The sequence below is a fragment of the Pimephales promelas genome, chromosome 15 (assembly GCF_988280905.1).
Source record: "Pimephales promelas chromosome 15, fPimPro1.hap1.1, whole genome shotgun sequence".
Lineage (NCBI taxonomy): Eukaryota > Metazoa > Chordata > Actinopteri > Cypriniformes > Leuciscidae > Pimephales > Pimephales promelas.
The window spans coordinates 3,222,471-3,238,943 of NC_142783.1; the positions used below are offsets into that span (position 1 = coordinate 3,222,471).

A 16,473-nucleotide genomic window follows, 5' to 3' on the forward strand; every position below is an offset into this window, starting at 1 on the left:
GTTGAACCCTTATTCCTCTCTGTTCATCTGGATTCCGTGAGTAGAGCCAGTTATACCGTGAACCCTCACCGTTATTCTCTGTCTGCCCGAGCCCTGTGAAGAGAGCCAGCTTTGCTGTTGAACCCTTATTCCTCTCTGTTCATCTGGATTCTGTGAGTAGAGCCAGTTATACGGTTGAACCCGCACCGTTATTCTCTGTCTGCCTGAGCCCTGTGAAGAGAGCCAGTTGTACTGTGGAATCGTCATCATAATCCTCTCTGTCTGCCTGAGCCCTGTGAAGAGAGCCAGCTTCGCTGTTGAATCCTTACTCCTCCATGTGCTGCTTGATCCTGTGGGTAGAACCAGCTACACTGTTGAATTCTCACCTGTATTCTCTGTCTGCTTGAGCCCCGTGAAGAGAGCCAGCTTTGCTGTTGAACCCTTATTCCTCTCTGTTCATCTGGATTCTGTGAGTAGAGCCAGTTATACTGTTGAACCCTCACTGTTATTCTCTGTCTGCCCGAGCCCTGTGAAGAGAGCCAGTTATACTGTGAAGTTGTCATCTTGACTTTCCGCCTGTCTGAGCCCTGAGAAGAAAGCTAGCCTGTTGTTGAATCTTCACTCTCCCCCGTCTATCCGGATTCTGTGAGTAGAGCCAGCTATACTGTTGAATCCTCACCTGTCATCTGTCTGCCTGAGCCCTGGAAAGAGAGTCAGCTTTGTTGTGGATTCCGTGTTCCCCTCCGCCCATCCGAGCCCTGTGAGGAGAGAAACCGTTCTGCTGGGAATCTGAGAGAACTAGTTCTACTATTGAATCCTCACCTGTCTTCTGTCTGCCTGGGTCCCGAGAAGAGAGCCAGCTTTGCCGTGGATTCCGTACTCCTTTCCGTTCATCCGAATCCTGTGAAGAGAGAGATTGTTCTGCTGTGAATCTGAGAGAACCAGTTATACTGTTGCACCCTCACCTGTCTTCTGTCGGCCTGGGTCCGGAGAAGAGGGCCAGCTTTGCTGTGGATTCCGTACTACTCTCCGTCCATCCGAATCCCGGGAGAAGAGAAATTGTTCCGCTGTGAATTCGAGAACTAGTCCAGCTGTGAATTCTCACCTGCTCTGCCCACCCGAGTTTTGCTTCAGCTTGCCGAAGGCTGTTTTAGTTTAATTTATTTAATAAAGATTCTGAATTTTCTCTAACTTACTTTGCCTCTGTGTCCTCTGTGGTGTTGGCTCCTCGCGGTGGTACGTGTGTCGGGGGTTGGGACGGCCGGTCATCTGGTGTCCGGTCCCCCCGTGACAAAAGTGGCGTAGTCGGCAGGATTTGCCACCGCGAGTTGAAGCAGCTACAGGTTCACGATGGCCGACGAAGAGGTGGTGGCCGCAAGACCACAAGTCATGCCTGTGTTTATGGGAGCCCCTTGGGCCCAGCGTTATGGGGGACCAGGATCAGAGCTACCTCTCCAGGACTGGAAGACTCAAACGGAATACCTGGCTGGCCTCCAGGGGCTGAGTGATGTACAAAAGACACAGTTTGTTCTGGGATCCCTGGAGGGAGAAGCGAAGAGGGAGGTTCTAGCTGCACCCAGCACTGCACGAGCCACTGCCAAAGCCATCTTTGACTTTTTGACGGGACTGTATGGGGATACTACCCCCGTGGCCGCCCTCCGGGCTCAGTTCTTCAACTTTCGCCAAGGTCCTAGGCAAGCCTTACGGGCGTATGCGCTGAGGCTGCGTGAGCAGTTTGTTCGATTGAAAGGCCGACCAGATCATGGTCTGGGAGACGGAGATTCCTTACTGCGAGATCAGTTCGTTTTGGGGCTCCGAGACGGGCCTATTAGACAGAGTATAAAGCTCCAGCTCCGCCGAGACCCAGCGTTAACTTTTGAGGACCTCCGACAGGAGGCCTTGGCATTGGAGATGGATCAGGGCGAGGCAGCTGACCCACCGGTGTGCATGGCTGTTGGTGGTGCCGCCCCTTCTTCAACTGGGGATTGGAAACAACAGCTGCGGGCGGAGCTGTTGGAGGATGTTAAAGGACAGATGTGCATGGCCGTTGGTGAGGCCTCCACTCCTCCAACCATGGATTGGAAACAGAAGTTGCGGGCAGAACTGTTCGAGGATGTTAAAGGCCAGATGGCTGAACTATCTAAGACCCTTCTAGAGGAACTGCGCCGGGGACAGCTCAGTGGCCGGGACCGATCCTATTCTGAGGGGAGCCGAGAGCCCGGACTGCGCCCTGGACGGCCGGCTAATCCGAGATTCCAGTGGGATGATAAGGGCAGGCCCATTTGCAATAGCTGCGGAGAATCAGGACATTATAGCCGTCAGTGTGGCTCCCGACGCGGTTCCCAAGGGGGTTTTTAGTTTCGCCGGCCACTGTGGGTCAAGTGGCCGGGACCCCCTTAAGTGACCCCCTTTCTATGCCTATTCCCAGAGACGACTGGGTTGGACATTGCCCAACCGTGAAGATCCAGGTTAATGGGGTGGAAGTTGCATGTTTAGTTGATACCGGTTCCCAAGTCACGTTATTCTCCGAGAGCCTGTCCCGAGAACTCTTTAAGGGCCGACGACCCCAGGGGGCCGAGACTTCGCAACTTGTACTGAGAGGAGCCAATGGGCTGGATATTCCCTATACAGGCTATGTGATTGTGGACTTCCATGTTCAAGGGGTCCCCGTACGACAAAAAGGAGTTGTTATCGTTAGAGACCACTGCCTGGGTTCACATCGAGCATTAATTGGTATGAATGTAATTTCAGAATGTTGGGAGGAGCTGTTCCGGAACCGGCTGGCCCAGATCCCCTCGGTTCCGGAACAAAAGGAATGGGAGCATATTCTGGCTGACTGCCGTAGGATTCAGGCAGCTAACTGCGAGGAGGATCGCGAAACTGTTGGTCGAGTAATTTGCCGGTATGGCCTGGCAGTTCCAGCACAAAGTGAGGCAGTGATATGGGCCAGGCTACCTCTAGGGGCTTATGGCGCGGGTGACTGGGTCCTCCTCGAACCACATTGGGATTGCCAGTCCATCGGAGTAGCCCGAGGGCTGGCTGTGATCCATCGAGGCCGGGTCTCGGTGCGGGTACGGAACGTTAACCCATATCCTGTTGTCCTTCGCCGCCATCAACGCCTGGTCCGAGTCACCGCGGTGCGTTCCCACCAGGTGAGAGAAGAGAGAGACGTTTGTTTCCGCCAAGTGAGTTCTGTGGTAGTGGAAGTGGCTGTTAGATCGGTGGAGCCGAGGAATGACCCCCAGAGAGGCGGAATGCTGGATCATGTGGCAGTAGATTCCTTAAAAGGAGAGGGCCTGGAAGAGGAGCAGCAACTCCAACTCCGAGACTTCCTGACAAAATGGCAACATGTATTCTCTACTCACGATGAGGACTATGGGTGCACGGGGATTGTCAAGCATCAGATTCCTACAGGCGATGCTCCACCAAGCAGAGAGCGGTATCGGCCAGTGCCCCCAACGCTTTATTCAGAAATTCGCACCTTGCTGAACGGGATGCTGGATGGCGGAATCATACGGGAGAGTAGTAGTCCTTGGGCGGCCCCAATTGTGCTAGTTCGGAAAAAGACCGGTGCTTGGAGATTTTGTGTTGACTATCGAAAGCTGAACAGTGTGACGAAGAAGGATGCATTCCCCTTGCCACGCATTGAGGATTCCCTCACTAGTCTGACTCAGGCCACTTGGTACTCAACGTTAGATCTGGCCAGTGGGTACTGGCAGGTGCAGGTGGATGAGAGGGATAGAGAAAAGACTGCCTTCACAACTCCATTTGGGCTTTTTGAGTGGGATCGGATGCCGTTTGGGCTATGCAACGCCCCTGCGACTTTCCAGAGGCTGATGCAGCGGTGCTTGGGGGGACAGTTAGTTGATTCGACCTTGGTCTACCTTGATGATGTCATAGTATTTTCGCCAGACTTCGCCTCCCATCTACTCCACCTGGAACGTGTGTTCCAGGCTATGGAAAAATATGGATTGAAGTTACGACCGGACAAATGCCAGTTGTTTAGGAGTGAGGTACAGTTTCTGGGTCACCGGGTCAGCGCTGCAGGGGTGTCCCCTGACCCGGAGAAAGTGTCTGCCGTCCAGGGCTGGGAGGCGCCGAAGACTGTCCGGCAAGTAAGGTCCTTCTTGGGCTTTGTAGGCTACTATCGGCGCTTTATCAAGGGTTTTTCAGGGATTGCCAAGCCCCTGAATCGACTCCTCGAAGGTACCGGACGCTCCCGACCCCGGGGGTCTCCCTCTGTGAACTGGGACTCGGCATGCGAATCGGCTTTCCAACAGCTCAAGCGCGAACTCCTGCAGGCCCCGATCCTGGCCTACGCTGATTTTACTCAGCCATTCATCCTATATACTGATGCGAGTAATGCAGGGTTGGGGGCTGTACTTGCACAACGACAGCAGGGAGTTGAGAAAGTTATTGCATATGCCAGCCGGAGTCTGCATCCAGCCGAGCGGAATGCTTCCAACTACAGTTCCTTCAAAATAGAACTTCTGGCGTTGAAATGGGCGATGACAGAAAAATTTAAAGATTACTTATGGGGAGCAAAGGTGATGGTCGTGACCGATAACAACCCTTTGGTCCACCTACAGACAGCACGATTGGGGGCGGCGGAGCAGCGTTGGGTGGCCCAGCTGGCCAATTACGACTACCAGCTTCAATATCGACCGGGTAGAGAACACACTAATGCGGATGCACTGTCCCGACTCCCCGTGACTAAAGGGAGTGAGCAAACGGAATCCCCTACTTCGGAACCAGAGGAGGGATTGATGGTGGGGGTAGTGGAAGCCCCCGGAATTCGTTTGGAGGGAGTACCCACCGGCTGGGGGTGGGACCCAGGCCGGTGGAAAGAACTACAGCAAGGAGATGTTGATCTGGCAAGAGTGCATGCTTACCTGCAACAGGGTTCTAGGCCTGGTGTAGAGGAGAGGCGGACTCAAACCGTGGCAGTAAGGAAACTCATGGGGCAGTGGAAGAAACTCAGCCTGAGAGAGGGAGTGATTTGTCGTTCTGTCCAAGAGCCAGTAACCCAGGAGGTGGTACACCAGGTGGTGGTGCCAAAGGGACAGCGGTTGGCCCTGCTGGAAGCTTACCACACACATATAGGACATCAAGGACAGGAAAGGACATTATCCCTATTAAGGAGGTACTTTCACTGGGTGGGGATGGAAGCAATGGTCGAGTCTTTCGTTCGGAGCTGCCCGAGGTGTGTACTTTTTAAGACCAGGAAAGAGGCAAGAGCCCCCCTAGTCCCTATGCGCCCTAAAGCACCTCTACACATTGTGGGGATGGATTTTCTAACGCTGGGTCGGCCCACAGATCGGTATCAGAACATCTTGGTGGCAACCGACCTATTTACCAAGTATGCATGGGCTATTCCTACTCCAGACCAAACAGCCGTTACCACTGCAGGTGTACTCTGGCGAGCTATCATCCAGCCCTTCGGGTGCCCCGAGACTCTTCATTCTGACCAGGGCCCGAACTTTGAATCTAGGGTCATACAAGAACTGAGCCGCCTTTATGGGTGCCGGAAGACTCGCACTACCTCGTATCACCCCCAAGGTAACGGGGGGTGCGAGAGGTTTAACCAGACCTTGTTGGGGTTGCTCGGGACCTTGGAAGCCGACCAACAGAATCAGTGGGAGGAATGCCTCCCTGCCCTAGTGCAAGCCTATAACAACAGTGTGCACAGCACCACAGGCTATGCCCCGGCATTCCTGATGTTTGGCAGACATATGCGCTTACCGGTTGATCTGTTGCTGGGGACCAAGCCTACGGAGGGAGTTCAGAGTACGACGGAGTGGGTGGGTCGTCATCATCGGCAGCTTCATCATGCCTATCGTCAGGTTACGGACCATCTGAGCGCAGCAGCAGCCAAAAGTAAACGGTTGTATGACCGGACGGCTCGAGAAGCCCCCCTACTGCCTGGAGAGCGAGTATTAGTGCGAGACAATCGACGCCCAGGAAAGGGAAAACTCAGTGATCATTGGGAGACCGTACCGTATGTGGTGGAACGCCAACAACAGCCTGATCTACCTGTGTATACTGTTCGCCCCGAAGGGAGACTAGGCCCTGAACGGGTACTCCACCGGAATTTGCTTCGTCCTTGCCCAAATTATCTGGTCCCGATGGAAGAGGCCCCCGAACGGTCTATGACCCCAGCAGCTCCATCGGTGGGATGGGCCGTCGTCCCAAGAGGCCCCCAAATCGAGGCGGCAAGGGTAGATCCTTTATCCCCACCCCGACGTTCCCGGAGAGATAACCAGGGGCGACCACCCCAGCGATACGGCGAGTGGGCTGAAGTTTCTCGGTCCTAGGGACGAGTCCCGAATGGTAGGGGGGGATGTCACCGGGGTGACAAAAAGGCAGGCGGAACCTTTTATCATGGCCGGGTTTCTGTGGGGGGGGATTTCCGGTGTGGGACCCGGAAGACTCTAGCGCCGGAAAACTCCGAGCGGAGACGGAGAATGATTAGTTAATTCAAAACAGGTGCGGGGCAGGACTATCGCGATCGCGATTGGGACACGTTGTCAGTTGGGAAGGATAAAAGGGCATTTCATCTTCAACAAAGGAGGGGTAGGAGAGTTGAACGGCTGTGTGTGACGTTCGGGTGGATTTGGAGATGTGGATAAGAGATAAGTGCTGTTGATGTTTGGACTGTGATACGAGAAATCTGTTTGGAGGATGTGATGAGACTTCATGAGGTGTAAATCTGTCGTTTTGGAGAAAGTTTGAATGTCCCACGCTTTATTGGAAGAAGTCCAAGAGATTGTAGTGCTGTGCAGTGGACCAGATCCCCTGTCTACGCCCTAGTTTGTGAGTGACAAGACTTTGCAGTGTTGTTCATTAAATCACGTGTGCCGATTTGTGTGAATTGCAGTTAAACACGAGTGGAAGTGTAATGCAGTGACATCGGGGAAACGGTTCTGGCTGTGGATATATCGCCCGCATCTCGTTGGATGGAGGAAGTCATCTAGTGGAGAAATTCTTCTCTTCTCCTCTTTAATCTCTACGTAGGCTTGTGAAGTTCAGCTTGCTGTTGAATCCTCACTCCTCCATGTGCTGCTTGATCCTGTGAGTAGAACCAGCTACACTGTTGAATTCTCACTAGGGGTGTCCCCGACTAAGGATTTACACATTCGAATCAGAATTTTCGAATCTTTCTATAGTCGACTGATAGTCGAATCATCTGTGTGTGTGTGTGTGTGTGTGTGTGTACTTGTCTACCTATCTAAGAGGGGACTTTGGTGTCGTTACACACTCACTAACAGGGGACCGCCGAGGGAAGTGGGGACATTTTTCAAGTCCCCTGTTAGTTATGCCTTAAAACATGTTAAAATCAACTAAAAAACGCTCTGGTGAATTTTTTACATTTTTGACCAAGTGGGGACTTGCGAGTGTGTGTGTGTTTAAGCCCATACTCAGCAGCGCTCCTGTAGGCTGGAGCAAGAACTGCAATGGCCCATTAACACACGTCGTTCACACTTCTCTATTGTCTGAATGCCTTGCTGTCCCAGAGGCTCTGAGACTGTAGAGCTGCTGGTGAACTGGCTGCTTATAGGAACTTTCAGTAACTTTATAATAACTGCATGGTATTAATCATTAGTTAAGCATTAGTGAACTGATAATTCACCATTTATTAAGCATTAAAATACATTAATAAGCAGTATATATGTAAATACAGCTATAAATGTTTTTTTTCTTGTTTTAATAGCATATCTATAATGTGTTTAATAATTGTATTTTCATACTTTATTAATGATCAATTTACATCTAAATGAAGTATAGCATTATTTACAAACCAGTTATTTAGGAGTTGTCAGTGGTTCATAAGATCACTTAGAATGTGTGAGTAAATTATATATATTATTTTTAGGGCCGGGACTCGATTAAAAAAAATCTAATTAATTAGAGGCTTTGTAATTAATAAATCGAAATTAAGCGCATTTTAATTGCATAAATATTTGAACTGAGAACAGTGAGAAGATTTTTTTTCACATGGATTTTTAGTATATCATTTAATAATGACTGAATACATAAGCTTAAGCAACAAAATATTGTTTATTTTTGTTCAACCAAATCCAACAGACCAGTGCAATTGTATATGTTTTGCGTTGAGGTGAAACTTGAGGGTCGATGTGATATGCGAATTCCTTGTTGCATAGCTTGCACACAACAACCATGCTCTTAATGACGCTTCCATCGGTTCGTTCTTATAACTAAATTTCCCATCCACAGGACCAACCGAAGGGGTCTCGTCAGCGTCTTCGTTCATGTTCACTGCTTTTTTTGTTTTTATTAGCTGAGGCATAGACTGTAAAAAAAAGTCATGAACGCTAGTTGGTGCTCCAGTATTATCAGTCCGCCCAGGGCTGGACTGGGACAAAAAAATCGGCCTGGGCATTTTGGCCCAGACTGGCCCACTACATATGAACATACACACAACTGAACTGTGTACGCCCTTGAATATGTATACCAACAACTCCTATTAAAACCACCAACCCCATCTAATGAGTGAGATGAAATAACTACTAAGTTTAAAATACAATTCTCCAATTGCATTGGCAATACCAGTCTTTCTCACAAGATGTTTATATATTAACTGTATATTAACGCCACATTAATTGTGGCGTTCCGCAAGGCTCTGTTTTGGGCCCTAAGTTATTTTTGTTATATATAAACGATATATGCAAAGTGTCGGATGTTTTAAATTTTATTCTTTTCGCGGATGATACAACAATTTATTGTTCTGGCCCAAATCTTACAGAGCTTGTGTTGGTGGTAGAGAAAAAATTGTATAAACTAAAGAATTGGTTTGATTTAAATAAATTGTCACTAAATTTAAATAAAACGAAATTCATGGTATTTAGTAATAAAGAGTTAAATAATGAGATCAGGATTACTATTAATAAAAATATTTTAGAAGAGTAAATCATATAAAATTTCTTGGAGTAATTATTGATTGTAAAATGACATGGAAACCGCATATTTTTAATGTTCAGAAGAAAGTATCTAAAATGATTGCAATTTTGTACAAGTTGCAGTATATCTTGAGTAAAAATGCATTACATTTACTTTATACTTCACTTGTTACACCATACTTAACGTATGGTATTGAAATTTGGGGAAATACATACAAAACTAGAACTAATCCAATCTTTTTATTACAAAAATTTTATTAATACTTTATTTAAATAGTCGAGACCAATAGCGTTTTAAGGGGAGATGTTTAAAACCAATCTAATATTGCCAGTTTTTGTAATTTAATTTAAAAGCTATTTTAATCTATGAAAAACAATTACTTATCTTGACAAATAATCAACCATATACATAAGTTTTCAGTGCATGTTTTTATTTTATCTTATGAGACCAAACAATGCTAAACTATATTAATATATAGTTTGTGCCATGGCAAATTGTTTTGGCTGAGGGCAAAGTGAAGTTTTATAACTTTATTATGTAGGCTATTTAACTTTAACTTTGTAACTTTGTAGCCTATTAGAGAGCCTACTTATGTTTAACTGAATTGTTTGCTTTATTTCTCATTGTATAGCTTATTATAGCCTACCTATTAGGGTACTTATACCTTTGAACGGGATATTAGCATTAAAACTGACATTTAACAAAAAAAGAGACATGGTTGTGTAATTTTATATATTCTAAAATATATAAAATATTATATTACTATTCATTCTCTTCACTGTATGTGTACGTATAATACAATAAAACGACACAACCCTGTCTGTTTGTTAAATGTCAGTTTTAATGATAAATAATGTTATATATTTTTAAAATGAAAACAAAAAGAAGCAGGTTTGTGTTTTAGCTATATTTCGTGTTGTTATAAATATATTATAATCAATGTGCGTTGCCTATACCACATTTGTGTGGCCATTTATATGTTTTTGATAATAATTATGTTCATTTATAAATGAAAAGAGGCACAGTGGTGTTGATGAAAAAAGGCCGAGTTGATAACCGGAGTAGCCGCGTGCTGAGTGACGCGATCAAGAACGCGCTGTTAGCAGCGTCCTCTCGTCCTCGGGAGTTTGTTCTCTCGAGTTGAACTTGGCAAGTCCGAACTACCAAGGACGCAAGTCCGAAGTTTGTGTACTTGGTATTGAGAAACGACCAATATTGACCCACGTTCTGTTTTCTATCATGGGACCGCAGCAAACGAGCTGTGGCCTCGCCTGACAAGATTGAGTGAACAGGGTCCAGGGAGCAGTTTTTCCGTGAGCGGGAATTGAAAAACCGGAGTGGACCATGAGCAAAGTGATTACAGAATGCTTAGAGTGCACTTTAATCCCTGTTTATGTTTCGAACGTTTTGATTGATTGATTGAATGATCTGTAAATGACCAAACCGAATAAATGAAATATAGTATTGGTCAGCGCACCTCTGTCCCTCTAGGGGGGTTCGGGGGCATGCTCCCCCGTAAGAAAATTTTGTGCTTTTTAAAGGGTTAGCTCACCCAAAAATGAAAATTCTGTCAGTATTTACTCACCCTCATGTTGTTCCAACCCCGTAAGACCTTCGTTCATCTTCGGAACACAAATTAAGATATTTAAGATATTAAGATCGCTCCTACATACAGTCCGTAGGCTTCTTGAGGGAATGACACTTGCTGTCCCCGAAAATACATTAAAGACATCGTTAAAATAGTCCAAGTGACTTCAGGGGCTCAATCTTAACTTTATCAAACGACGAGAATATTTTTGTGCACAAAAACAAACAAAAATAATGACTTTATTTCAACTATTCACTTCCTTCTCCATGGGCCTGTAGTCAGTTAACGTAGTGTGATTGCGTAGAGCTACGTCACACGTAGGCTCACTATTGGCCGACGCTGGTCATGTGTGTGATGCGTGTGACGTATAATAACAGAAGCTTACGCTATATTTTTGTACAAAGAGGGTGTTTTGCCCCAGCGGTGGGGTAAAACACCCCCCAAGGTGGGGTAAAATGCCCCCTTTCTTACCAACCAGTTTCCTTCATAGATCAACAGCAAAATGAACATAGTTTTTAATCTCTAAAAGTAAAAGACAAGTAATGCAACCTGTAAGACGTAATGAAACGACGTCTCTCATGACATTGAAACAACGTTGATTTTGCTCATCGAATTAACGTTGAACCAACGTCAGACGCGGCATTCTTCAAAGCTAAATGAAAATCGAAAATTGGTTTGCTTTCATAACGTTGAAACAACGCGTTGATTTCAAGTTGATTTTCCGTTAGTTTTGAAAGAATGACGCGTCTGACGTTGGTTCAACGTTAATTCGATGAGCAAAACGATGTCAGATCAACGTTGTTTCGATGTCATATTTCCACGTTGATTCAATGTCAGTTTGCTATAAGCTACATTTTGATGTTAAACCCACTACTGTTTTATGTCTGATCTCATGACATTTCACACTTTTTTCATACATATTTTACAATAATTCATACGAGTGCGGTCGTAATATTTAGATTCCTCATAAAATGCATACGAATCGCTGAGTTTTTACCTCAATTACATCAGAAGTAACTGTAAATAAATTACAGATAAATTAAGAGTAATCCCTTACTTTACATTTTCAAGGAAAAGTAATGAAATTACAGTAACTAATTACTTAGTAATTAGTTACACCCAACACTTGAAGTATGGCGCACGCAACTTATCCATTGTAGCATCAATGAATCTGTGATGGACTGTGTGGTCTGTTGAAGAAAGCTGTTGACTCCCACTTATCTGAATTACTTACACCTGGCTTGACATAGCCGCTCCTCCTGAGCCTGGTTTGGCCTTTGTGAAACTGATAAAGCCAGGATGCACTGATCACACTAGGTCAAGCCCAGCTTTATCTCTTATCCTGGATTTCTAAATTCTGCTTTTGTGAAACAGCCCTCTGATTGAAACATATCCCAATGGCTGTGATCGGACGCTTTCTCACTGTGTTTTCAGTCCCTGAGTGGACTGAGCTGCAACCCCCACTACCTGCAGGACATTAGCATCTCTATGGAGAACGGCTTCAAAGGCCAGGCTGTGAAAGTTTACCTTAGACCTAAAAATACACATGCTTAAACAAGTCATCCTATACTTAAAACACTCTGAGGACTCTGCATGTATTTTTTGAGAGATTCAACAAGAGGAACTATTAATATGAGCTTTCGTTTCAGATGTGGTATAAAGGTTTAGTTAAACCAACAAAAATATGAATGCCCATGGTAATCTGCTACATCCCTATAACATCATTTGATTTATAAATGAGCAGATTTTTTATTTATTTATTTTTTTACATTGTGGTAAATTACTTTTTTCTGTCTTTTAAAATCTTTTAAATAGTAAATTAATTGGGGTTATACCAATGTATTGGTGAGTAAACAGTGAACTAGATTAAATATGCATGGAACTCCAAATAAACAACACATGGTCCAGTACTTTCTTAAAGGGATAGTTCACTTTGAAATTAATTTTTGATGTGTTTTATCTTACCTCAAGGGCATTCAAGATGTAGGTGTCTTTGTTTCCACAGTATTTTCAATTTTGACATTTTTCAGTCAAACCGTTGTTGTCTATCAGTCATACACTGGAGGCTAAGGGGGTCCACCAAAAAGCATGCACAGAGAAGTCCAAATTAAACATGATTTAATGACTCGTAAATGTAAGTACACATTGATGGCCTAAGACACGAAATGAGCGGTTTGTGTGAGAAAACCAACAGTATTTATATCGTTTTACCTCTTGTAATCACAGTGATCTGAATCTGTTGTTCAATGTCCAACTGAACCGAACTGAATCAGTTCAATGTTACGCCGGAAGTGATCGCTTGCGTGTGACGTCACTCAATATTTACACAGAGATTTCGGAAGTTTTACCTTTTACTAAACATATTTAGATATCCCGAAATCGTCTTCCATTGCGGTTTGGACTTCTCTGTGCTGCTCTTTGGTGGACCCCCTTCACCTCCAGTGTATGACTGATCAACCCGATCTCACGACCAAGTCGTACGAATTCGACGAATGATTAAAAAGTGGCTAATTCGTAACAATTCATACGACCTCACACGTACGAATTAATAAGATTTTGCTAAATCGTACATATTTTACGAATTGGCCAATTCGTATGAATTCGTACGAATGACCCACCCCTGACCCCACCCCTAAACCTAACCATCACGTGGGTTTAGACAAATCGTAGGAATTAGTACGAGTGAGGTCGTACGAATTAGTACGAATTAGACACTTTTTAATCATGCGTCAAATTCGTACGAATTGGTCGTGAGATAGTGTTGGACTGATAGACAAGAACGGTTTGACCAAAAAATGTCAAAATTGAAAATACTGTGGAAACAAAGACACCTACATCTCGGATGCCCTTGAGGTAAGATAAAACATATCAAAAATTAATTTCAAAGTGAACTATTCCTTTAATGTCGGTAATTTAATGCATTCAGTAATCTGAAGTAACCAATGCTATTATAATACATTAATTAAGTGTATTTATCTTATTCATATGAGCTCATAAAAACACAACCGTTTATAAGTTTATAGTAACTCTTAAAAAACACAACCTCATTGAAAATGGGTAGCACTTTATAAGTTTCCATTTATTAATATTGTTTTTTAACCAAATTAATGAAAATGAACCAACCACTTATTTTTTTACTAACATTAAGTTTTACTAACTTTTTTTTTGTTGTTTAAATAATTTGTTGGTTAGTTAGTAAAGTGAGTAAGGGATGTAGGCTACATCCAGCCGTCTATTATCGCAAAATAAACACTGAGAAGGGTGAATGACCCAGATGTGAAGTAGCCATATAGTAGCAGCTTCACTAGTGTGAATTGAGTTGTTTTAGTTACAAAAAACAGCAATATCCTTTCATTGACATAGTGCTTAAAACTATTCTTTTGGAATGTGTGGTTAACGATTTACATTCAAGCTAGGTAAATTTGCCTTTACATATGATAATCACAGGTGATTGCAGTTTAGTAACTTCCTGTATGTTTTTATCTCGCTAGACCAGGTGTTAATAGACTACATTAAATGCTTCAATTCACTAGCAGATATACTAGCAGTGAAACAATCAGAGGCAGAATTAAGACAGAAAATCATATTGTTGTTGTAAATAAGCTATTCACCTAAGCGGATTCATTCATCAACTATTTGTAAATAACCTGTTCAGTTGTAACAAGTGTATCGACTGTTTTTGCTTCGGCACTTATTATATTGTCTGCTCTACTCTTCGCAAAAGCTGGAAAAACATTTTGGCCACAACTTAGGGACGTGAAAAGGGCTGTCACTCATTTACTTCACCTTACTTTATAGTTAATTCAACGTTTACATACTGGTGGTTGATGTAAAACGTTAAAAAAGTTAAAGTAAATAGGATTTTTAAAAGTAAAATACTTTTGTTTAGGTTCATTATGTAAAAAACAGGAATTTTACTTTTTAAATGGTTAGTTCTGTGGATATATTAATAATATGGTATCTGTTTCTCTATGGCATTTTATTTAAAAATCTTTAATCCCAATCAGAGCATTTGAGCAAAGATTGCATTGCGCTCGACCCAATCCAAGCAAACGTTCCACTTGTGTGCCGCTCACACTCACATCTGATCAAATCCCGCTCCTACAGGTTGTTTCTCTGTGCTAGATATATCGTTCTCTTTGTCATAAACTTCTTGATCAAATGTCTTAATTGCAGTTGGCTTATGGATAACAGTTAAGATATTTGTGGATTTAACCTCCTTAGCTCTTTAACCTAAAAAATGTATTAATCTTTGTGAGGAGCGCATGTAAGCAACCGGTAATTATGAATATTTTTTAACTGGAAGTTATTACAAGCACTCACTTACGGTTTCTTATTTTGGGACAAAAAAACAACAACACAAAAATAACATAAACATGCACTTCCATTCATAATTTATTTTATGACTCATCATCTGAGCCACACCAAATAAAAACAAACATACATTAAAAAATACACTGTGGATATTTTGAAAACATCTTAAAAAATTGAATTAGGGACTGACTGGACATGTAAGGGGTGCAATTGTTAGAAATTATTTTTGACAGAATCAAAATGGTTTCAGTAATGGTTTTAGCTTTGTTGTGTTCCTAGATCCATTTACCACATCCATGTTTTAGACATTCCAAATATGTATTATCAAGTATTATCAATTGTATAAGTTTTTGTATTTGAGCTAACATATCTGTTTAATACTAACAGTCTGAGTAAGTAACATTAAGCTCTCAAGTGTCTGCTTACTAAAGCAAGATTTATGACATACTCATCATATTTCATTTATTCCCCACCTGCTAAAACAAGGGCTGTCTTAGAAAATGTTAATGTGTTTAAGTATAAACATTGATATATAAACGTGTAAAAATACATGTGGTGTGATTTGACTGTATTGTAAACAGCTCTGCTAAATTACAGAGCTGATTGAAACATATCCCAATGGCTGTGATCGGACGCTTTCTCACTGTGTTTTCAGTCCCTGAGTGGACTGAGCTGCAACCCCCACTACCTGCAGGACATTAGCATCTCTATGGAGAACGGCTTCAAAGGCCAGGCTGTGAAAGTTTACCTTAGACCTAAAAATACACATGCTTAAACAAGTCATCCTATACTTAAAACACTCTGAGGACTCTGCATGTATTTTTTGAGAGATTCAACAAGAGGAACTATTAATATGAGCTTTCGTTTCAGATGTGGTATAAAGGTTTAGTTAAACCAACAAAAATATGAATGCCCATGGTAATCTGCTACATCCCTATAACATCATTTGATTTATAAATGAGCAGATTTTTTATTTATTTATTTTTTTACATTGTGGTAAATTACTTTTTTCTGTCTTTTAAAATATTTTAAATAGTAAATTAATTGTATATCGCCTACTTTCTTTAAATGCTGCACCATCCCATAGTTTGATATTATTTTTGAACTTTTCCTTTATTAACTTTATCATGTTTTATCTGCCATTGATATAGGTTTGTGTTCTGTGCTCTATTTAAAATGCATGCAAAATAATACTAATTATGAAAAGTACTTTTTCCTGATCCAGTTGATGTTTACAACTGGATTTAAAACTAATTTACCAACAGATTCTACCCTTATGTTAATCTAGCTATTTGATTTCAATCACAAAACATTAGCATAACAGAACCAATAGTAATGTTGGCTAACTGTGGTTTATCCGATGGCCCAATCACTGCTCCGATAGCAGAACGTATATCTCTCTATTCCAGCTTCCTAATTCACACTTCATGTTTGGCATTTGGAAGAGCACAACTTTAGAAGACTTCAACGAGATTGTTTCCTACATTGGAGAGTTATCTTTCTATTATAGTTTAAAGATTTATCTACCTACAAGATCCCAAGATCCTAAGCGCACTGAGCCATTTCTCATCTCACTTTTTTTCTTTCCGAAGTAAAAGGTAAGTTGTACATTCTAACTTCATTTTATGATGATTTGTAAATGCTAACATTATACAATGTTTTTGCATCCTCTT

The 16,473-nt window shown here is 42.9% G+C and overlaps 1 protein-coding gene across 1 annotated transcript; it reads left to right on the forward strand.

Moving 5' to 3' along the window:
• The first annotated feature begins 587 nt into the window (after positions 1–587).
• On the forward strand, positions 588–2,337 carry LOC148973440 (uncharacterized). Its single transcript, XM_089120032.1, has one exon. The coding sequence runs from the start codon at positions 1,330–1,332 to the stop codon at positions 2,335–2,337; it is 1,008 nt and encodes a 335-aa protein (XP_088976158.1). The 5' UTR covers positions 588–1,329.
• Positions 2,338–16,473: the final 14,136 nt, after the last annotated feature.